The sequence below is a fragment of the Xenopus tropicalis genome, chromosome 7, assembly GCF_000004195.4.
Source record: "Xenopus tropicalis strain Nigerian chromosome 7, UCB_Xtro_10.0, whole genome shotgun sequence".
Lineage (NCBI taxonomy): Eukaryota > Metazoa > Chordata > Amphibia > Anura > Pipidae > Xenopus > Xenopus tropicalis.
The window spans coordinates 65272307-65295574 of NC_030683.2; the positions used below are offsets into that span (position 1 = coordinate 65272307).

At 40.5% G+C, this 23268-nt stretch overlaps 1 protein-coding gene across 5 annotated transcripts in view; it reads left to right on the forward strand.

The window, feature by feature from the left end:
• disp3.2 (dispatched RND transporter family member 3, gene 2) overlaps nt 1-23268 on the forward strand; it is a 114566-nt gene that overhangs the window by 45899 nt on the left and 45399 nt on the right. For all 5 annotated transcript variants that reach the window (XM_031905829.1, XM_031905827.1, XM_031905828.1 and 2 more), the window contains 5 exons: nt 4085-4221; nt 5006-5140; nt 6115-6275; nt 9747-9886; nt 11363-11508. In XM_031905829.1, coding sequence (XP_031761689.1) covers nt 4085-4221; nt 5006-5140; nt 6115-6275; nt 9747-9886; nt 11363-11508 — 719 coding nt within the window. The remainder of the gene's footprint in view (nt 1-4084; nt 4222-5005; nt 5141-6114; nt 6276-9746; nt 9887-11362; nt 11509-23268) is intronic.

Here is a 23268-nt window from a genome sequence, read left to right on the forward strand (position 1 = left end):
ATTTTCACATAAGACGCTCCAGCTCATGCAATTTTTGCACCCGGTATGTGTATTATGTGGCATAAGACCCCCTAACAGTACCGAGACCATAGAAAACCATACATTTTCCGAAAGTACACATTCTGACAAAACAAAAATGGGCAAATACAACTTTCTACTGCAAACTACCAAACTACAAAGCTATGCTAAACAGAACGGTTTTTATGACATTTCTGAAAATCGTCACAAAGCTTGCATTTTACCCCATTATGTACCCCCACATTTTGTAATGTATCAACATAAAACTTTCTAAATATGAACGCCAGGGGCCTACTGAACAGTTTGATGCCCTATATGCATATATTGGCCAAACTGCGTGCCGTACAGGGGCACCCAAATAAAAATAGTGCATATGAATTTTCACATAAGACGCTCCAGCTCATGCAATTTTTGCACCCGGTATGTGTATTATGTGGCATAAGACCCCCTAACAGTACCGAGACCATAGAAAACCATACATTTTCCGAAAGTACACATTCTGACAAAACAAAAATGGGCAAATACAGCTTTCTACTGCAAACTACCAAACTACAAAGCTATGCTAAACAGAACGGTTTTTATGGCATTTCTGAAAATTGTCACAAAGCTTGCATGTTACCTCATTATGTACCCCCACATTTTGTAACGTATCAACATAAAACTTTCTAAATATGAACGCCAGGGGCCTACTGAACAGTTTGATGCCCTATATGTATATATTGGCCAAACTGCGTGCCGTACAGGGGCACCCAAATAAAAATAGTGCATATGAATTTTCACATAAGACGCTCCGGCTCATGCAATTTTTGCACCCGGTATGTGTATTATGTGGCATAAGACCCCCTAACAGTATGAAGACCCTAGAAAACCATATATTTTCCGAAAGTACACATTCTGACAAAACAAAAATGGGCAAATACAACTTTCTACTGCAAACTACCAAACTACAAAGCTATGCTAAACAGAACGGTTTATGTGACATTTCTGAAAATCGTCACAAAGCTTGAATGTTGCCCCATTATGTACCCCCACATTTAGTAACTTACCAACATAAAACACTCTAAGTATGAACGCCAGGGGTCTACTGAACAGTTTGATGCCCATATATGCATAGATTTACCAAACTAAGTGGGGTACTCAGGATGCCAAATTGAAATACAGCAGACAAAATATCCATGTGCAAAGACAAGTAATAAAGAACAATATGAAAAGCAAAAAAATTGATAAAAATAAAGAAAAAATCACTAAAATCATTTTTTTTTTTTTTTGCCTAATAATATCTGCGGTCAGAATAACAGTTTGAGTATTCTGGCTTGGGCAAATAGGTTTTACAGACAAAGGTCAAGCGAACAACAACTATGCATAACTGAAAATGCAATAACATGGCTAAACATGCAATAAAATACCCCAAAATGCACCGAAATCACAGAAAATGTAGTAGAAACACCAAAATAATACACAAAAGGTATTGCGCAGTGCGGTTAGCGAATACACTATCCGCAATGGCAATAAAACATTTTTTTCAGGCAAGAATAAAAACGATGCGATAGAAAAAAAAAAAAATTACAAAAATACATAAGTGTGTAAGTGAGTGTGTACACATGGTAAAATGTGTTTTGTGTGCATGTGTGCAAGTAAGTGTGACTATGAATGTGTGTGTGCAAGTAAGTTTGAGTGTGAATGTGTGAAAACCACCCCAAAAATGCATGTTTGTGTGTGTAAGTGTGAGTATAAGTGTGTATTAGTGTAATAAGTGTGTGATTGTGTGTGTATGTGGCACTTACCTGGCAGAAGAATCTGGAAAGACACAGCAGAGGCAGCTGCACACAACGATCTGTGTGTAGGCGTGACAGGAAGCAGGGGGGCCAGAGGGGGAAGCTGCAGAAGGCAGAGGCACTGGAAGGGAAAACATCGTGGACTCCAGGTATTTCCCATGGGGCCCCTGGGCGATCGCACCCCAGGGGCCACTCGTTCCCCACCTCTGACTATTGTCTGGAGGCTGGGGAACGAGCGGGGAGCGAAGAAGCGGCTTGAAAAGCCGCTTCTCCGCTCCCAAACCCGGAAGTGCCCCAGGACGTAGAATCTACGTTCTGTGGCACTTTGGTCCTTCAGTACCCAGGACGTAGATTCTACGTCCTGTGGCACTAAAAAGGTTAAAGGGTTACACAAGATAAATGTAAACAAGGCACCTGGGCCAGATGGAATACACCCTCGGGTACTGAGAGAGCTAGGGTCAGAATTACAGTGGCCCTTGTTATTCTCAGACTCGCTTTCATCAGGTATGGTACCTAGGGATTGGAAGAAGGCGAATGTCATTCCTGTATTTAAAAAGGTAGTAAGATCTCAGCCTGGCAATTATAGGCCTGTAAGTTTGATATCCGTGGTGGGCAAGTTATTTGAAAGCTTGTTAAGGGATTACATACAAAATTATGTACTGGAGAATGCCATTATGAGCAGTAATCAGCATGGCTTTATGAAGGACAGGTCATGTCAGACCAATTTAATTGCTTTTTATGATGAGGTAAGTAAGAAGCTGGACAGTGGGGATGCAGTAGATATAATCTATTTGGATTTTGCCAAAGCATGTGATACCGTTCCCCACAAACGACTGCTTTCTAAACTAAGGTCTATTGGTCTTAGTGAATTCATTTGCACATGGATAAAAAACTGGCTACAGGATCGGGTACAGAGGGTGTTTATTAATGGTACATTCTCTACTTGGAATAAGGTTCTCAGTGGGGTCCCTCAGGGTTCTGTACTGGGTCCACTTTTGTTTAATTTGTTCATAAATGACTTGGGGGAGGGTATTATAAGTAATGTATAAGTGTTTGCAGATGACACAAAACTCTGCAGACCAGTCAATTCTATCCAGGATGTGGCATCCTTGCAGCAGGATTTTGACCAACTGGCAATCTGGGTGGCTAAGTGGCAGATGAGATTTAATATGGATAAATGTATGGTCATGCACCTGGGATGTAAAAATATGCAAGCCACTTATACCCTTAATGGGACTGCACTAGGCCAATCCATAATGGAGAAGGACCTTGGAGTCCTTGTAGATAATAAACTTGGCTATAGCAAGCAATGCCAGGCAGCAGCTGCAAGGGCAAACAAGGTTTTGAGCTGTATTAAAAGGGGTTTAGATTCATGGGGGGAGGGGGTTATTCTTCCCCTTTACAGAGCGCTGGTAAGGCCCCATCTAGAATATGCTGTTCAGTTCTGGTCTCCAGTGCTCAAACGGGACATGATTGAGTTAGAGAGGGTCCAGAGAAGGGCAACTAAGTTGGTAAAGGGTATGGAAAGTCTCAGTTATGAAGAAAGACTGGCCAAGTTGGGTCTGTTTACACTGGAGAAGAGGCGCTTAAGAGGTGACATGATAACTATGTATAAATATATAAGGGGATCATATAATAATCTTTATAATGTTTTATTTACCAGTAGGTCCTTCCAACGGACACGGGGGCACCCACTCCGTTTAGAAGAAGGGAGGTTCCGTTTAAATATTCGGAAAGGATTTTTTACTGTGAGAGCTGTGAAGTTGTGGAATACCCTCCCCGAATCAGTCGTACCGCCTGATACATTATATAACTTTAAGAAGGGGCTGGATGGATTCTTAGCAAGTGAGGGAATACAGGGTTATGGGAGATAGCTCTTAGTACAAGTTGATCCAGGGACTGGTCCGATTGCCATCTTGGAGTCAGGAAGGATTTTTTTCCCCTCTGCGGCAAATTATAGAGGCTTCAGATGGGTTTGCCTTCCTCTGGATCAACTAGAAGTTAGGCAGGTTATATATAGGCATTGTGGTTGAACGTGATGGACGTATGTCTTTTTTCAATCCAACTTACTATGTATGTAATCAAGGGCAATATGGAAATGCTTGCTATGTTTTTTCAGTGAAATTATGCTAAGATGCTATAATTAAGGTGATATCATAGAATGCACTTCTGAGACAGAGCTAATCCAGAAGATAAAATACTGGCATTTTATTTAATGCATAGAATAGATGGTTTGTGAAAACATAAATCTATTCCAGGTGTTAAAATTAGATTTTCAATATATTTTACAGTAAAGTGCAGGTACTTTATGGTGGAACAGATCTCTTTGATTATGAAGTAAGAACAACTTTCAACAATGATATGCTGTTAGCCTTCATCAGCAGTAGCTGCATTGCTGTGCTAGTTTACATCCTTACATCTTGTTCAGGTAAGCCATCTTAATTTTTTCTGCATCCATATTGTATTGACAGATAAGAATTGCCATAAAATAAAAGACAAGGGAAGGTAATTTCACCAGGGGTTGCCAATACATAAAACCCAACCCAGGGATATTTCTGTTGTAGTTCCATGTCACCATCTTACCTGACTTTCTCATGTTTTCCTTGTGTAGACTAAACGTGCTATACTGTGCAAAGTCTAGATTAGTGTACCCTGAACAGATTTTTGGTGAAAAAAAAATTCACAATTTTATTCACTGGGGGTGTCTAACATATTGGCACATTCCCAGTAAATTAATCTTTCCCTGTTCAAATATTTATTTAAAACTTGTTACAGTGGGGCATAGTGTGCTAAGCCTGCCATAGAAGACATGCCATATAGGCATGATTATTACAGTTTAGTATGTTATACCTTTAGAGACATATTAGATTGGATAGAGAGACAAACTAGTTTTTAAGGTTGAAAAAATATGTGCACACCAGAAAAAAAACAAAAACAAAACACGACAGAATATTCAGATGAGTGTTTTGTCACAGAAAGAAGTTGCATGCCAGAAAAAATTATATTATTACATTCATTCTCAGTGAGGCTAAAAACTTGAATGTTTTAATGACTGAGAAAAGAAGATTCTTGAGACAAAAGTTCAAATACTGGCAAATACAGTATCTACTACCTCTGTGTCTTTTTAAAATAAATTTTAATCCAAAACATAGGCCAGTAATTGCAATTTGACATTCATTTCTGTTCTCTTCATTCCTATCTGCTCTCTACAGTGTTCCTATCCTTCTTTGGGATTGCCAGCATTGGCCTGAGTTGCCTTGTTGCCCTGTTCCTGTATCATGTTGCTTTTGAGAAACAGTACCTTGGAATTCTGAATGGCGTGGCTGCATTTGTCATTGTGGGCATTGGTAAGCTATGTTAACAGGAAGCCAAAACATGTTGGCACATCTCTGCCACATCTAAATATGGTGTGATGATCTGAAGCTAAGGGGCACATTTACTAATCCACGAATGTCCGAAAAGCGTCCGAATGCGTTTTTTTCGTAATGATCAGTATTTTGCGACTTTTTTGTGAATTGTCGCAAATTTTTCGAGCGCTCAATACGAAAAAAAAAAAACCTCAAAAAATACGAAAAAGTCCCAAAATGTTCGTGTTAAAAAACACATTTTATAGAGTCAAAATACAACTTATTTGGAAAGCCCTGTGTGTACTGATGAACCAATAACAAATAATATATTCATAGTAGTATATGTATGTAGATTTCTGACATATTTTACTCCAAATATCAGTATACTTTAGATTGCAATGCTAAAAAGTCCTATAACAGTAGGTTTACCACAGAAAGCCATATATGTTTGAAAAGTACACATTCCGAAGAGTCCAAAATGGTTACATATGTATTTCTACTTCAAGCTACCTAACTGAATTGCTTTGCTAAATTGATCAGTTTATCTAAACTTTTATATATGTGTGTGCTGTAAGTGTGCAGAACCCCCTGACAAGTATGTAAAAATAAATATAGGTGTGTGTTATCAGAAGACCCCTGGAACTGGAGAGAGGCTGCCATGATAGGTAGAAATGCCAGGGCAGACACTGGGTGGCTCAGGAAGTGGCTTCAGCAGACAACATGTCTGGATGATTACAGTTCAAATACAACAATATACAAGTAATAAAATATACCCAAAGTGATTCCTGCAATTGTTTTGCTATACTAAGCATTTATGATTCAGATGTTTTTGGTGAGAAATACTTGGATTTGAATGACTGCTAGACATATTCATTGTAATGTAACTGTCAATGCCTTATAAGCTTCTGATATGCATGAAATCATTATTGTAAATTATCTATTTTTTACATATGTGTTCCTTATCTCTCTTGTAGGTGTGGATGATGTATTTGTTTTTATAAACACTTATAGACAAGCTAACCAGTTTGAGGACCCCCAGCTTCGTATGATTCACACTGTGAAAACTGCTGGAAAAGCAACATTTTTTACCTCATTAACCACAGCATCTGCCTATGCTGCAAATATATTTTCCCAGGTAAGAAATTAACACTATCACTTTAATCAGAAATTGCTGAAAAAGGTGTGGCTGGAGAAAATTGCATTTATGGTGACTGAGATTGATTTTTTAATACAGGCACAGATTAGTGGCCATATTGGTAAACTGGGCACAGGGAGTGTTTGCTACATTAGGAGCAAGTCAGGTATGTGTGTAGGCTCAACATGCAAAGTGAGCCCTGCTAATGACACATTCTTAATGTGGTTGCTAATTCCATGGCTCTCTTGCATTCTTGTCCCCCCCATTTAAAAAACAGAGGACCATGGTTTTAAAACATGGACAAAATGTTGCACGATTTTGAGCTTTGCATTTTGAGCTTTGCAGATTTTAATGGCATATAGTTTATCAGATAAGGAGCTTCCGTTACAAGGAAAGCAGTCTCATAATTGCCTTAGCTCTAATTCTCCCTTAGCTAATGTAAACATCAGAGGGAGAAGTAATAATCTCCGCTGCATGCTGGCTAATGCGCGTAGCTTGTCGGGTAAATTAGGGGAGCTACAAGCTATTGCATGTATTGAAAATTATGATTTAATAGGTATCACTGAGACCTGGTGGGATGATAAATGTGACTGGGCTGTGAATTTAAATGGTTATACACTTTTTAGGAGGGACAGAGAGATTAAAAAGGGTGGAGGGGTTTGTCTTTACGTAAAGTCAGACTTAAAGCCATGTAATAAAGACATTACCAATGAAAACGTCGAATCTCTTTGGGTAGAAATTTCAGTAGGGCTGAAGGTCACAAAGAAAATGATCATTGGTGTATGTTATAAACCACCCCGTATAGATGAGGGGGATGAGGCCCAGCTATTGTTGCAAATGGAGGAGGCTTCAAAACTGGGTCAAGTTGTTGTTATGGGGGACTTTAATTATCCGGACATTGACTGGAGTAATGGGGTGGCTAAGTCAGAAAAAGCTAGTAGGTTTGTAAATATGCTAAATGACAACTTTTTATTTCAGGCAGTTCAAGAACCCACTAGGAATGACGCTATTTTGGACCTGGTGATTTCTAATAATAATGAACTTATCTCTAACATTTGTGTGGGTGAGCATTTGGGGAACAGTGATCACAACATGGTCTCCTTTGAGATAATGCTGCAGAGACAGCGCTATAAGGGAGTAACTAAAACACTCAATTTTAGACGTGCAGACTTTGCCAGTATAAGGGCATCTCTGCAATGTGTCAACTGGGAAAGGCTTTTCATGGGGTTAGGCACAGAAGGAAAATGGAACATCTTTAAAACATTGCTTTGTAGGTATACACAACAGTATATCCCCCTTGTAAGCAAGGAGAGGCATCGCAAAGCAAAACCTTTATGGCTGAATAAAAGTGTTATTGTCGAGGTTGGTAAGAAAAAACGTGCTTTTAGGGCATTCAAGTTAGCTGGGACAGCGGAAACTTTCATCAGGTACAAGGAAGCAAATAAAGCATGCAAAAAAGCTATCAGGCAAGCTAAAATAGAGATGGAAAGGGATATTGCAGCTAGGAGTAAAAAGAATCCAAAATTATTTTTTAATTATGTGAATAGTAAAAAAATGAAGCAAGAAGGGGTGGGAACTTTATTATCACGGGGGGGTACGTTGGTTGATGAAAACGGGGAAAAAGCTGAAATTTTGAACTCTTATTTTTCATCTGTCTATACATCTGAGGAGCCAGATAATGAAGGCTTCCCTTGTAATATGCCCAGTTCTAGTAATTTAGCTACTGACGCATGGGTCACTCGGGAGGAAATTCAAAAGAGACTTGAACATGTAAAGGTAAACAAAGGTCCAGGGCCGGATGGGATTCATCCCAGGGTATTAAATGAGCTGAGCGCTGTGATTGCCAAACCTCTTCACTTAATTTTTCAGGATTCATTGAGGTCTGGCATGGTGCCAAGAGACTGGCGGATTGCTAATGTGGTGCCGTTATTTAAAAAGGGATCCCGTTCTCAGCCTGAAAACTATAGGCCTGTTAGTCTGACATCAGTAGTAGGAAAACTTTTGGAAGGGGTAATAAGGGATAGGGTACTTGAATACATTGCAGTTCACAATACTATTAGTTTGTGCCAGCATGGTTTTATGCGTAACAGATCTTGCCAGACTAATTTAGTTGCCTTTTATGAGGAGGTGAGTAGGAACCTTGATGCTGGAATGGCAGTTGATGTCATCTACTTGGACTTTGCTAAAGCGTTTGATACAGTACCTCACAGAAGGTTAATGATCAAATTAAGGAATATTGGCCTAGAACATAATATTTGTAATTGGATAGAGAACTGGCTGAAGGATAGAGTACAAAGAGTGGTGGTAAATGGAACATTTTCTAATTGGACCAGTGTGGTTAGTGGAGTACCGCAGGGGTCAGTCCTTGGGCCTTTGCTGTTTAACTTGTTTATTAATGACCTGGAGGTGGGCATAGACAGTATTGTTTCTATTTTTGCTGATGACACTAAATTGTGCAAAACTGTAAGTTCCATGCAGGATGCTGCCGCTTTGCAGAGCGATTTGACAAAATTAGATAACTGGGCAGCAAACTGGAAAATGAGGTTCAATGTTGATAAGTGCAAAGTTATGCACTTTGGTAGAAATAATATAAACGCAAACTATCTACTGAATGGTAGTGTGTTGGGGGTATCCTTAATGGAGAAGGATCTAGGGGTTTTTGTTGATAACAAGTTGTCTAATTCCAGGCAGTGTCATTCTGTGGCTACTAAAGCAAATAAAGTGCTGTCTTGTATAAAAAAGGGCATTGACTCAAGGGATGAGAACATAATTTTGCCCCTTTATAGGTCCCTGGTAAGGCCTCACCTTGAGTATGCAGTGCAGTTTTGGGCTCCAGTCCTTAAGAAGGATATTAATGAGCTGGAGAGAGTGCAGAGACGTGCAACTAAACTGGTTAAGGGGATGGAAGATTTAAACTATGAGGTGAGACTGTCGAGGTTGGGGTTGTTTTCTCTGGAAAAGAGGCGCTTGCGAGGGGACATGATTACTCTGTACAAGTACATTAGAGGGGATTATAGGCAGTTGGGGGATGTTCTTTTTTCCCATAAAAACAATCAACGCACCAGAGGTCACCCCTTTAGATTAGAGGAAAGGAGTTTCCATTTGAAGCAGCGTAGGTGGTTTTTCACGGTGAGGGCAGTGAGGTTATGGAATGCCCTTCCTAGTGATGTGGTAATGGCAGATTCTGTTAATGCCTTTAAGAGGGGCCTGGATGAGTTCTTGATCAATCAGAATATCCAAGGCTATTGTGATACTAATATCTACAGTTAGTACTAGTGGTTGTATTTATAGTTTATGTATGTGAGTGTATAGATTGGTAGGTGTGGGTTAGGTGTGCTGGGTTTACTTGGATGGGTTGAACTTGATGGACACAGGTCTTTTTTCAACCCTATGTAACTATGTAACTATGTAACTATTTAGTATTGTGGAACACTTTTTATTACTTACTCACATGCATCCTTATATCTGCAGATTCCTGCTGTCCATGACTTTGGCCTTTTTATGTCCTTGATAGTCTCTTGTTGTTGGGTGGCAGTCCTGTTTGTAATGCCAGCTGCTCTTGGAATATGGAGCATCTACATTTCACCCCTGGAGAGTTCATGCCATTCCAAGTGAGTCACAAAATGTAATATACGGTGACAAAATAGTTTATCCTTTTTTTAATATACTAGTTATTATTATATACTTAAATAAAGGTTTATAATGTTCTGTTAAAATACATAGTTTTATAAAATTAGATGTTTTAAAATTGTTTTAAGATGTGTGTACAATATGGGTTCACTGAGTACAACTTTTGCTGAAAATAAATTTTGCCTTTTGTTATTTATTGAGATAAATAGGGAAAACAGGGAAATTGAAGCTACTTTGTTTGGTCCTTGTGAGATTTTCCGGTAAAACTATTAAACCACAGGCAAGAATTATCTTCAGCACAAACCTTTTTCACTGAACCAGCTGAACAAGTTCCTAAGTTTCTGGGTCTCATCTACTCTTAAAGGAGTTTGTTATCTTCCATTTTCTGTTCAGTTATTTTCAGGACATTATACTGCCTATTACACCTCTTGTTTATGGAGTACATATACTGCTTGTGGTAATTATATACTGGTTATTGGATAGACATAAGGGGGCTCATTGATGAGATGCCAAAAATAAATTTTAATCACTATGTTCATTACCCACAATTAAGCTCCCCCTCCCAAAAAAAGTCCTCCAATAGGTGCTGTTTTTTTCTTAGAATGGGTGCAAATGACAATATTTCTAATGCACCATTCCACATGGTGCCAGATAACCATCATGCAATTTATTACGTACATGCCAGCATTTGTAGGGGATAACATGCAGAGGGAGAATTGGAAGTAACACCTCCTCAAAGCAGGTGTAATTTTCAGGGTTCTATTGCATTTGTGTGCCTGTAGTTTACACCTTATACTCAGTTTGGAGGAACCAGTTTAGAATTGCTAGGCAAAAGTTGCAAGGAACATGAATGCTGAAGTACCCTTGTCAATAGCATTTATATGCTTAAAATTTTTGACTTGATCCACGAATTCAAATGACAAATGTTTATGTCACCAATATCGTTCTATGGTATTATAACAAATTTTACATTATAAGTGAAGTTACCCCATTGGGGCCGATTAATTAAAACACGAGTTCGAATCCCGAATGGGAAAAATTCAGATTGGATACGATAATTTCTGAAGATCGCAAATATCCCGAAAATGCTTACGAAAAAATCGTATTAGTCACCATAATATCGTATTGGCGATCCGAAAGTCACGAAATTTTCATACCGAACGATTGTAAACAGCGGCAGAACCTTTCCGAATTTTTCGTGCAAAAGTATGAAATCGCGCGGGCGTACGAAAAAGCCGCGCAAGCATGAAAAAAATCGGCGAAAGTACGCTTGGAGCGTTCGTGTCTTAATAAATCTTCCCCATTTTGTCAGTTGAGCAGTTTGTTGCATCTCTCTTCCATGCTGCTGTACCTCCCTGCTCATAGGTTAGGTGTTATGGTTAATGGTCTGAATGATTCATTTTAAGCACACTATTGTAATTCAGTTGACAAGCTGAATTTGTTTCTCTTTTGTTCAGTTGTAGTGAAAAATGTCTAAGGGGTAACAGTTTGGACATTTATGAGGATCTGCTATTGGCACAGGATCCACCGTCCAGGTCGGTTCAGAGCACAGCCCAGTACATAGATGATGATATCCCTCTCTTAACAGTAGAAGATGAGTCTGGTAGGTTGATCATATAATGTGCATTGTTTATTTACATTTATATTGGTGTAATAAAATTATACTCAAATTTTAGGTCAAAAGTTTTTTGATCTCTCAATAAGATCTCCCAAGACTTATTTTGTGGGCACACATAAATGGTGCTACTGTCAAAAAACATATTTTTGAATTTTGTGAACAGGCTAAGTGTACTACGCTGTATAGCACTGCTGTTCCAAATAAAGTCTAAAATCTTAAAATCTTAAAGTTTCTTATGAAGATGTTGGGAGATCGGGAGCAACTGGAGGGCACATAAATACTACCTGCTGTTTGCTCTTGTGAGTAGAAATCATCGCCTAAAGGGCCAGGGCCTAAAACATTGTCTAGGATTTGTAGGATTTAAGGGTTAAACAAAATATCTCAAAATCCCAAAACAGTCTCAAAGTTTTAGTAGTTTGGCATAAAAGCACCAATGACCAGTTAATTTCATTGAAATATCCCAAAATCCTTCTCAGTTTTGGTCAATGGTTATGTAATCCCAGCAAGTAAAGTGGTAGTTTTAATATATTGTAAATGCATATTTAGAACATAAAAATGTATCATCTTGCATTTAAAAAAAAAATGCAGATTTGAATGCTGGTGGGTACATCCAGGTAGTATGTTATAAAATCAGTTAGCTTATGTGCATAGGTGCACTCAAACCTGCCATGATTAAACTCAATACCAGGCCCCTTATTAGTTTGCTTCATTTTTAAATCATAATCATGGTTCTGAGTCTGATATTGTTTACCTAAGCAAGTATCAAGGGATTCTGACATGATTTTTATACTATAGCTGTTAATGTAAAATTACACTGTGTACAATTAATTTATTCTACCATTTAAAATGTTGAACCAACAAATTTATTTTTTTAGTAATATTTAGTAATATTTAATAATAATAAGTAATATTTAATAATACTGGTGTGTAGAAAGCCATTGTCATGCCAGGCACCATGGCCCTGGCTTGGGAAATTGTTAAACCGGGCAACCTTTTGCTTTGTCCACCAGACACCTCTAATTAAACCCTATCACCATCTAATCTCCCGCAGAGGCCCCTAATTAAATATGCACCCAGAGACTGCTGGAAGGTGACAACTTCAGCAGAGGGAGCAGACAAGGCGAATCCAGCCATTTGGAGGGTGGGAAACCTGGGGCTATTGCTTTTCTTTGATCTGTGATCAAAGAGGTCAGTTGGGGACCTAGGAGCAGCAGGGGGGGTGCAGCTATCAGAAAATATGGATTATAGAATTGGATCCATATCTCCGCTGCTTTAAGGTCCACATCCTCAGAAATCACGTAGGATTTATGAGGAGGCCCCAGGCTTTCCAATGATACCAAACAGGGGTGGCCTAAACCCGCCAGTTAGGAGGAATGGGTTCTGGGGGACTGGGACATGAGACCCCCCTCATGTTTGGTTTCATTTTGATCCTCCCCATATGGGTTAAGACAAACCCCTATTGTCATAATAATATTGGGTACTGGCAAGTACAGGTATGGGATCCCTTATCCAGAAACCCGTTATCCAGAATGCTCCGAATTACGGAATGCCCATCTCTCATAGACTCCATTTTAATCAAATAATTCATAATTTTAAAACTGATTTCCTTTTTCTTTGTAGTAGTAAAACAGTACCTTGTAATTGATCCCAACTAAGATATAAATAATCCTTATTGGATGCAAAACAATCCCATAGGGTTTAATTAATGTTTTATTGATTCTTTAGTAGCCTTAAGGTATGGAGATCCAAATTACGTTAAGACCCCTTATCCGGAATACCCTTGGTCCCGAGCATTCTGGATAACGGGCCCTATACCTGTACCAATTTTATATGACCAGAAACGGGCAGGAGAAGTACAGCTCTACAGGGGAGGTCCTGTGACACACCCCTGGGCACTCCCTCCTCATGAATACAGTAATGAGGGAGGGTCCCAGCAGTAGGATAAAAAAGGGCACAGACCCAGGTGCCAGTTAACTCATATTGTGAGGCTCCATGTTCTTTTTGGATTGTGAGTTCACTGTTTCAAACTCTTGCCTCAGGAGGGCACAACAGATCACTCGGTAATGTACTTAGAGTTTTCTCTGTATTTTTATCCCCGTTTATTTTATTTACTGTTTTGCATGTATGTTTCTCTTTTGTAACATCTTTTTAAAATTGCACTGTTTACCCTGGTAATATTAAATATAAAATTTAATAAGTTATGTCCTTTGGCTCTATATCAATTTCCACGTACCTGGTATGACTGCTCAGGCCTAGAGGTGTATTAACTGCTTGGCTGTGTGTATGCTAATTAGCTAGTGGACTGGCAGTAGGACAGTGTGTATGTAAATTAACCGTGGTTGCTGGTGTGTGTGTGGAAGTAGTAGAACTATCCCTCTCTGCAGCAGGAAAGTTTGTGTATGAAATATTTGGGTAATTAGGTTTCTATCGCCTGTTAATGATAATGATAATTGATGTTAGTCTAACCGGTGTGAAAGGTGACTGAGTGTAACCCCTTGGTTTCCCGTCCCGGTGTCAGGCGCGTCTGTGAGTGGCGTTTCCCTGACAGCCATCTTAGGTCATTCTACGTGATCCTGAGCTTTCAGAAAAAGCCAACACTTTACAATGCTTTCAGATGAGTTATTGCTTCTCCTACTCAATGTTACTGTAGGAGTCATGGTTGGACTTGGGTGTTTTAATATTGAGTGCTATTCTTTTATCTATCACTAGGTGGTCCATGAGAGACCATAATTTTTAGCAATTTTGCATACCTACCCATTTTTCTGCTGATAGGATGCTGGAGGGGTAGGGGAGAGGGTGGTGATATCACCCCAACTTGCAGCACAGCAGTAAAGAGAGACTGACATTTATCAGAGCACAAGTCACATGGCTGAGGGGACCTGGGAAACTAAGAATATGTCTAGCCCCTCGTCAAATTTCAAAATTAGATATGAAAAAAATTTCCTTCTTTGAAACATGCATAATTCTACTGTAGCCACACTTTTAGCTGATGAGCTTTGTTACAAAAACATATTTACACCAGCTTTTGTCCTAAACTATTCTGACAAATGGTATTATTCTTAAATGGTACTCCAAATTCATAAAAGTGGTGCCTAGAATGATAAATTATTGTCAAGTAGAAATGTACTTTTCCAGTTTTCTTAGGTAAAATTAGGTACCTTGGCTTATATTTGGATTGGCTTATACTCGAGTATATGTGGTAATGCCACCTTTGTTAATTGCTTTCCAGGTCCAATATGGTGTTTTTATTTAGGGGCCTTTTGGTTTAATTTTTTTTTTTTCGGATATAGCTTCTAAATTGGTGGTTTTATTAAGTTGTATGTAAGGTGTGCTAATTCACTATTGAATCCAACCATTTAAGCTATAAAGTGTCTGAGTTCAGAGTCCTTCCCAGAATCCATTATATCCCACATTTGAGAAAGACTGTCCATATTTGTATAATGCAGTGCAAGACAGCACCACACACTGCTACACTTTATTTAATAGAGGGAGTGTTATTAAGTGGGTTTATTTGTTATTTGTGTAGATATACAATGCTTAATTCACATCATGACTGTACTAAACTTCATGGTTTCAAAAATGCTTTAACTTCATGACAAAAATGTATGCTGCAAACCTGAAAAAAACAGATCTAATTTTATCTTTGCACTTTTCCCCAAATGAAGATAAAACATTTACACTCCATTGCAGCTCAGCTGATTTCTTTTTTTCTATAGTAGCCACCAGTCAGATGAGCTGGTAACTCTGGCCTTGTAGTATATTACAGTAATTAAGCAATTAATTAATCCTAAATTGGTCTTAACGCCGTCATCAATTCTTGTGCAGTAGATTATAGTTGCAAAAAAGGCCTTTGATTTTTGGTACAGCAATGCAGGAAAATACCAGTGTTGTGCAGCATTATTTTTTTTTTATTTTTTTATTAATAATGTCTCTTTGTCCTCAAGGTAAAATAAGGCCACTGTATTTTACCTTTATCTGTTTGACAAATTTGTCATTGATTGCAGCTAAATAATTATCATAGATGCATGATGCAATAAAAAAAAACATGCAGCACAATTTTGAGCTGATTGCTAATCACAACTGTGTAGCTATATTATTTGGGTGATAGTGGACCACACTGGGCATTTTTGAGACCTCATTTTGTATTACCATCTATAGACTGATTTATTAAGCATGGCCAACATGCAAAGTGCAAAAAAAAAGTAGAGTGCCTAGAATGGAGTTCTGCCCCCAGAGTCGCCCAAGCACCAATGTCTGCTTTTAGCAATGCTGCATATAAAGGTTGTGGTTGTTGAGTTGGCATATGTGTATCACCTGGCATGCCCCATAGCTTGCTCAGCACCTTGCTCTAGGTAATAAATCTGGCCTGAAATGCAGAGCACAAATTTAGCAGGTTTAAGGTACCCTTGTGCAAAAGCTTCTAATCTTGTGCATGTGAATGATAAGCAAATGAAGGGGCAGGTAGATGCCAGTATGGGGGATGCCTATCTGCTTCCTTCAGTCAACCCTCATGAATACAGCACTTCCTAAAATAGGCAATACTATATTTGTCAGGAAAAGTGCAGGCCTTTGTCCTCCATTTTGGAACACTAGGGCCTGCCTCCAGAGGTATTTGTGGTAGGGAAGGGTGCAATATGCAAAAAAAAACCAAAACAGGCGAAGATGCCATGTTTTCACTCTTTGTACCCTTCATTGACATTTGCAAATGAGCCCTTTCTTTAGGGGTTTTCTATAGAATACATACAATTATAAAAACTATGTAGTTCTTATAACAACTACCTGTCAGTCAGCAATCAGTGTTGTATCAAGATAGCAAAGATAAATGTGGTGTTAAAATTTGTTAGTAACAGCCTCTAACATATGTAGTTTGACAATTGAGTATGCCAGTTTTTATAAATCTTTTTCTTGGCAATAATTATTTAAAGCTATTTTGTTTGGCCAAAACACCATTCTATGAGTTTTGACTGTAATTTGAGGTGCATGTATAGGAAATACACTGTATACTTATTTTGAAGTTTAAGACATTTACACTATGTAAATCATGCATAGAGTTTTTGTTTGGAGGCCCCAAAATCTCTAAATCAATTACCATTAAGCTGGCTGGGGTCTGTTTAAGGCCTATACCTGAATAAACCATTATATGAGTACTATCACTGTACAAAGGAAAAACATGGGATTAAAAATTGTTATTATTCCAATTTGTTTCTGTCGGATTTCTGACTGGTTTCTGGTTCTCTGTTGTTGGTACGGACTTCCTCTTTCAAAAAAATGTTAATTTTTTAATTTGTTAACAGGTACTGAATTAGGGCATTGGAACCTTTTATTTTGAGGCCCATAAAGCTGACATATGACTGAAAATAATGATGTGATGATTGTGAATTGAGGCCACTAATTTACCAGCTTACCTGGAATAAATGTATTTAGAATAAATCAAAAGAGAGGTCATATTACATTTTTTTCTATGGGATATGTAAGATTCAAATATTTTCTCTTAATAGAGAAACTGGCTATGTCTAATCACCATAAGAGTGAGGTGCAGATTTATAAACCCTCTAGCTCGGTTTCAGCTGATTACTTTGGCTTGCTTCTTAACCAGTTTTAAAAAAAATCTTGTGTCTTTTTACCTCAGGGCATTAAGGGAGCTTAGCTTGGTGGTTGCCAGACAAATTTGGTTAATGTAAGGGCATTCACCGGCACTGCCGCTGGCGAGTCCCCATCCAGGTGCATGGTACACGGCGAGTGGAACACAGCTCCATTTGCGCTCCAGCACGCGCGCGTGCGCCACTTACGTTTGGACGCGCACGCGCGCAATTACGCCGCGGCTGACGTCATGACGGCCACTTAGTCGGCAGGATGCTTTAAAAAGACACTGAAAGTAGCCGGTTATCGCTTTTAGTGTGCCCAGCGTTTAATTCTACCTAAAACTTCCAATATTGGCCTTCTGCCTGACCTTCTTGCTTGTGAACCCTGCTGCCTGCCTCGACCCGGACCTGTTTTGACTACGACATTGCTTACTCCCTGGTACTTTGCTATTTGGCCTTCCAACCTCTCTCCACTGCTGTGCTTCCTGTCTCACTTTCAGTTTAAAGGACAAGGAAAGTCAAAATCTATTAAAGGACAAGGCAACGCAAAATATAATTTTTTGCCTTATAAAAAAAAAACAAAATTCTAAGCGACTTTGCAATATACATTTATTACAAGTTTGTAATGGTTTTTGAGTTATTTGTATTTATAATTGCTGTTAGAAGCAGTAAAGCTTGCCTGTCCTTTTCTATTCTCTGCCCTGGTGGCTCAGACTGTTGAGACAATGTAACACAAGGCAGCAGCCTGACAGACCTGTATTGCTGGAGAAGCAAGAGCTTTGCTGGTTCAAAGCTTGTACAAACCAACAGATTTGCCGCGTTAGGTGAAGATGCTGGGGAAGGCAGCTCTGAGCTGGCGTGTATGGAGCAGGCTGACTCTCAGAGCACCCTGGGAGCCGGCACCTCTAATACAGGTGGGGGGAATAGTGCTAGGAAGGGAAGGCAGGTTATAGTTGTAGGGGATTCAATTATTAGAAAGGTGGATAGGGTAATTTGTCGCAAAGACCCTACATGCCGAACTGTGTGTTGCTTGCCTGGTGCTAGGGTTCGGCATGTGGTGGAACGAGTGGACAGATTGTTGGGAGGGGCTGGGGAAGACCCGGCGGTCTTGGTACACATAGGTACCAATGACAAAGTTAGAGGAGGGGGGGAAGTCCTCAAGAACGATTTTAAAAAGCTAGGTGCAAAGTTGAGGGCGAGGACTTCCAAGGTAATTTTCTCAGAGATATTACCTGTGCCACGAGCAACATTAAGAAGGCAGCGGGAGCTTAGGGAGATTAATGCGTGGCTGAGAGATTGGTGCAGGGAGGAGGGCTTTGGGTTTCTCCAGAACTGGGCTGATTTCTCAATCGGCTACAGGCTCTTTGCCAGGGATGGGCTGCACCTCAATGATGATGGGGCAGCTGCTTTGGGGGAAAAGATGGCTAGAGGGTTGGAGGAGATTTTAAACTAGGAGTGGGGGGGGAGGGTGCAGCGGGAAATTCTGTGGTAGACAGGATAGATGAGGTAGTGGGCATAGTAAGGAAAATTGGGGGAGGAGACTTGCTTCGGGATACTGATAATGGCAGGGAGGCCCATAAGTTGTTTACACGTCATTCTCACGCCGGAACCAGTATTAAATGTATGTTTACCAATGCAAGGAGTCTGACTGGTAAAATGGGAGAGCTGGAGGTACTGGCGTTGGAGCGGAAATATGATGTGATTGGTGTTGCTGAAACTTGGTTGAATGAGTCTCATGACTGGGCTGTTAATATTGGGGGGTATACATTGTTTCGGAGGGACAGGGGCAATAGAAAAGGAGGAGGAGTGTGTCTGTTCATTAAGCACGACTTAAAAGCAAATATTAAGGAGGAAGTGATGGGGTTAACAGAGGGAGCTGAATCCTTATGGGTTGAGCTTCTCACAGATAGTAAAGAATCTACCAAGCTAATTGTAGGGGTATGCTATAGACCCCCTAATGTAAGCGAAGAGGAGGAGGCCCAGCTCCTGTTGCAAATAGAAAAGGCTGCTAGTTTGGGGCAAGTGATAATAATGGGGGATTTTAATTACCCTGATATTGACTGGGGCAATAGTACTGCCAGGACAGTAAATGGGAACAAGTTTATAAACTTGCTGCACGACAACTTTATGTCACAGGTTGTTGAGGAGCCAACCAGGAACCATGCTATACTAGATCTAGTGATCTCTAATGACCCAGAACGTATAGCAAATGTGCAAGTGGTTGAACCCCTGGGTAATAGTGACCATAATGTTATTTCATTTGATGTTTGGTGCAGGAAACAAATTTACACGGGGGCAACAAAGACACTGAATTTTAGGAAGGCAAATTTTAGCTCCTTAAGGGCAGCGCTTCAGGGCATAGATTGGGGCATTATGTTTTCTGATAAAAATACAGAGCAGAAATGGTTGTCATTTATAATGATATTAAATCATTACTGTTCTCAATTCATTCCATTAATAAGAAAAAGTAGAAGTGTTAAGAATCACCCCATGTGGCTTAACTCTGAGGTAAAGAAGTTAATAGGGAAAAAAAGGAAAGCTTTTAAGAAATATAAGTCAGAGGGGACAGTAGCTGCGTTTAATGATTATAAACACTATAACAAGTGTTGTAAAACAGCAATCCGGAAGGCAAAGATAGAAAATGAGGAGCGCATCGCGGCCGAGGCCAAGACTAACCCCAAAAAGTTTTTTAAGTATATTAATAGTAAAAAGATGCAGGTTGAGGGTGTGGCCCCATTGAGTTATAATAACAATATGGTTACAGCGGATGCAGAAAAGGCAGATGTGCTTAACCAGTTCTTTTCTTCTGTGTATACAGTAGAGGAGCCAGTGGGCCAAGTCTCACCCAATAGCTTCACTGTTGCCTCAGCTCCAACTACACAGTGGTTGGCACAGGATATGGTGCTTAAAGGGTTACACACGATAAATGTAAACAAGGCACCTGGGCCAGATGGAATACACCCTCGGGTACTGAGAGAGCTAGGGGCAGAATTGCAGTGGCCCTTGTTTCTGATATTCTCAGACTCGCTTTCATCAGGTATGGTACCTAGTGATTGGAAGAAAGCGAATGTCACTCCCATATTTAAAAAGGGAATAAGATCTCAGCCTGGCAATTATAGGCCTGTAAGTTTGACATCTGTGGTGGGCAAGTTATTTGAAGGCTTGTTAAGGGATCACATTCAAAATTATGTAGTGGAGAATGGCATTATGAGCAGTAATCAGCATGGCTTTATGAAGGACAGGTCATGTCAGACCAATTTAATTGCTTTTTATGATGAGGTAAGTAAGAAGCTGGACAGTGGGGATGCAGTAGATATAATCTATTTGGATTTTGCCAAAGCATTTGATACCGTTCCCCACAAACGACTGCTTTCTAAGCTAAGGTCTATTGGTCTTAGTGAAGTCGTTTGCACATGGATAGAAAACTGGCTACAGGATCGGGTACAGAGGGTGGTTGTTAATGGCACATTCTCTACTTGGAATAAGGTCCTCAGTGGGGTCCCTCAGGGTTCTGTACTGGGTCCACTTTTGTTTAATTTGTTCATAAATGACTTAGGGGAGGGTATTATGAGTAATGTATCAGTGTTTGCAGATGACACAAAACTCTGCAGACCAGTCAATTCTATCCAGGATGTGACATCCCTGCAGCAGGATCTTGACCAACTGGCAATCTGGGCAGCTAAGTGGCAGATGAGATTTAATGTGGATAAATGTAAGGTCATGCACCTGGGATGTAAAAATATGCAAGCCCCGTATAACCTTAATGGGACTGCACTAGGCAAATCCATAATGGAGAAGGACCTTGGAGTCCTTGTAGATAATAAACTTGGCTGTAGCAAGCAATGCCAGGCAGCAGCTGCAAGGGCAAACAAGGTTCTGAGCTGTATTAAAAGGGGTATAGATTCACGGGAGGAGGGGGTTATTCTTCCCCTTTACAGAGCGCTGGTAAGGCCCCATCTAGAATATGCTGTTCAGTTTTGGTCTCCAGTGCTCAAACGGGACATTATTGAGTTAGAGAGGGTCCAGAGAAGGGCAACTAAGCTGGTAAAGGGTATGGAAAGTCTCAGTTATGAAGAAAGACTGGCCAAGTTGGGTCTGTTTACACTGGAGAAGAGGCGCTTAAGAGGTGACATGATAACTATGTATAAATATATAAGGGGATCATATAATAACCTTTCTAATGTTTTATTTACCAGTAGGTCCTTCCAACGGACACGAGGGCACCCACTCCGTTTAGAAGAAGGGAGGTTCCATTTAAATATTCGGAAAGGATTTTTTACAGTGAGAGCTGTGAAGTTCTGGAATTCCCTCCCCGAATCAGTCGTGCTGGCTGATACATTATATAGCTTTAAGAAGGGGCTGGATGGATTCTTAGCAAGTGAGGGAATTCACGGTTATGGGAGATAGCTCTTAGTACAAGTTGATACAGGGACTGGTCCGATTGCCATCTTGGAGTCAGGAAGGAATTTTTTCCCCTCTGAGGCAAATTAGAGAGGTTTCAGATGGGGTTTTTTGCCTTCCTCTGGATCAACTTGTAGTTAGGCAGGTTAGGTATAGGCATTATGGTTGAACTTGATGGACGTATGTCTTTTTTCAACCCAACTTACTATGTTACTATGTTACTATGTTTGCAACATTGTTTAAAATATAACAACCAGGAGTTCAGCAAAATGCTGCTTTCAATAGCAATTACATTTACAAATAACATTTAAAGCGCTACAAATTTTTAATTATTTCATATTGGAAAGTTGCTTAGAATTATGTTTTCTTTCATTATGCAAAAAATTATTTTGGGGGTTGACATGCCCTTTAAGCACACTATAAAATAGTACTACTATTGCTGTGTAATAACGCTATATTTCTGGCTTGCCTAATGAAAGATTTACAGAGATACACATACTAGAACCTACATGCTTGTTTCAGTGAACGGCACCTCCATCTTGTCCAGTATGTCTGTATGGGCTATTGCAGAAAAGCACAAGCCAGCCCCCCCTCCGATCCCCGCACCTGCTCACAAGCCCCTCCCTTCATATGTTTGCCTGACACTTGCATTTGCCTTCTGCCACAACCAACCCCCCCCCCCCCCCCGCACTTGCCGGGTCTGCATGTCACAAAGTTTTGCAGAGTTTAGAATCGCCCCCCCCCAGCTCCCCACACCTGCCACAAACCCCCCCCCCGGCTCCTGCCACTAACCCCCCCACTCCCCGCTCCTGCCACAAACCCTCCGCCGCTCCCCGCACCTGCCCCCCCCGCTCCCCCACCTGCCAGGTCTGTATGTCACAGAGCAGAGTTCTCCTGTTGGCTGCATCGCCATGGCAACCAGACGCTCCTGCTGAGTGCGCATGTGCACGCTATGGATTTGGTCAGTGCAGGAGCGTTGCATTATGGGAATCTTCTGTACCCTGCTCAGCATTTTTTTTTCCTGTTTGGCTTCTGATCTTCTGAACAGGTGAAGTATGGGGAGACTTAAGGGCACTATTGAGACAAATGAAGGTATGCCTGCATTTTGAGATTAACTCTTTATTAGCCTTTCCTTCTCCTTTAAGCCTCTAGCCCAGTGTGAGGTGGTTGTGGGTGGCAATCTCGTCGGACCTGCCTGGCTTGACAGTATAACCAAGCCATGGATTGAGAGGAAGATTCATCTCCTCTTGCTGCCTTGACCCAGCAGATGGCAGCCCTTGCCCACGCTGTGAGAGAGCTTCAAGCTGATTATAATCAAGTTCAAGAGCAATTACAGGCCGTCCAGTTCCCGGCTCCACCTCCTACTCCTGCGGTGTTGCCTCCGCCTCCTGTAGGTGCCTCAGCCGGTCCGCTGCTGGACAAGTTCTCTGGGGATCGCAGTGCCTTCAGAACTTTTGTTAATGCCTGCAAACTACTGTTTATGCTCCAGCCACAGACCTATTCCACTGAACAAGTAAAAGTCGGTGTGGTTATTTCTCTACTACGGGGGCAGCCTCAGTCCTGGGCTTTCCGATTGATGGAGCAACAAAGCCCGGTCCTCCAAACTGTTGATGCTTTTTTCCAAGCAATGGCTGTCCTGTACGATGATCCCCATCGCGATGGTACAGCTGAAGCGGCCCTAAGGAACGTCAAGGGTCCCCTCCTGTGGAGGATTATACCATTGAAGTTCTCGGCTGATACAGACTGGAACCAAGCAGCACTC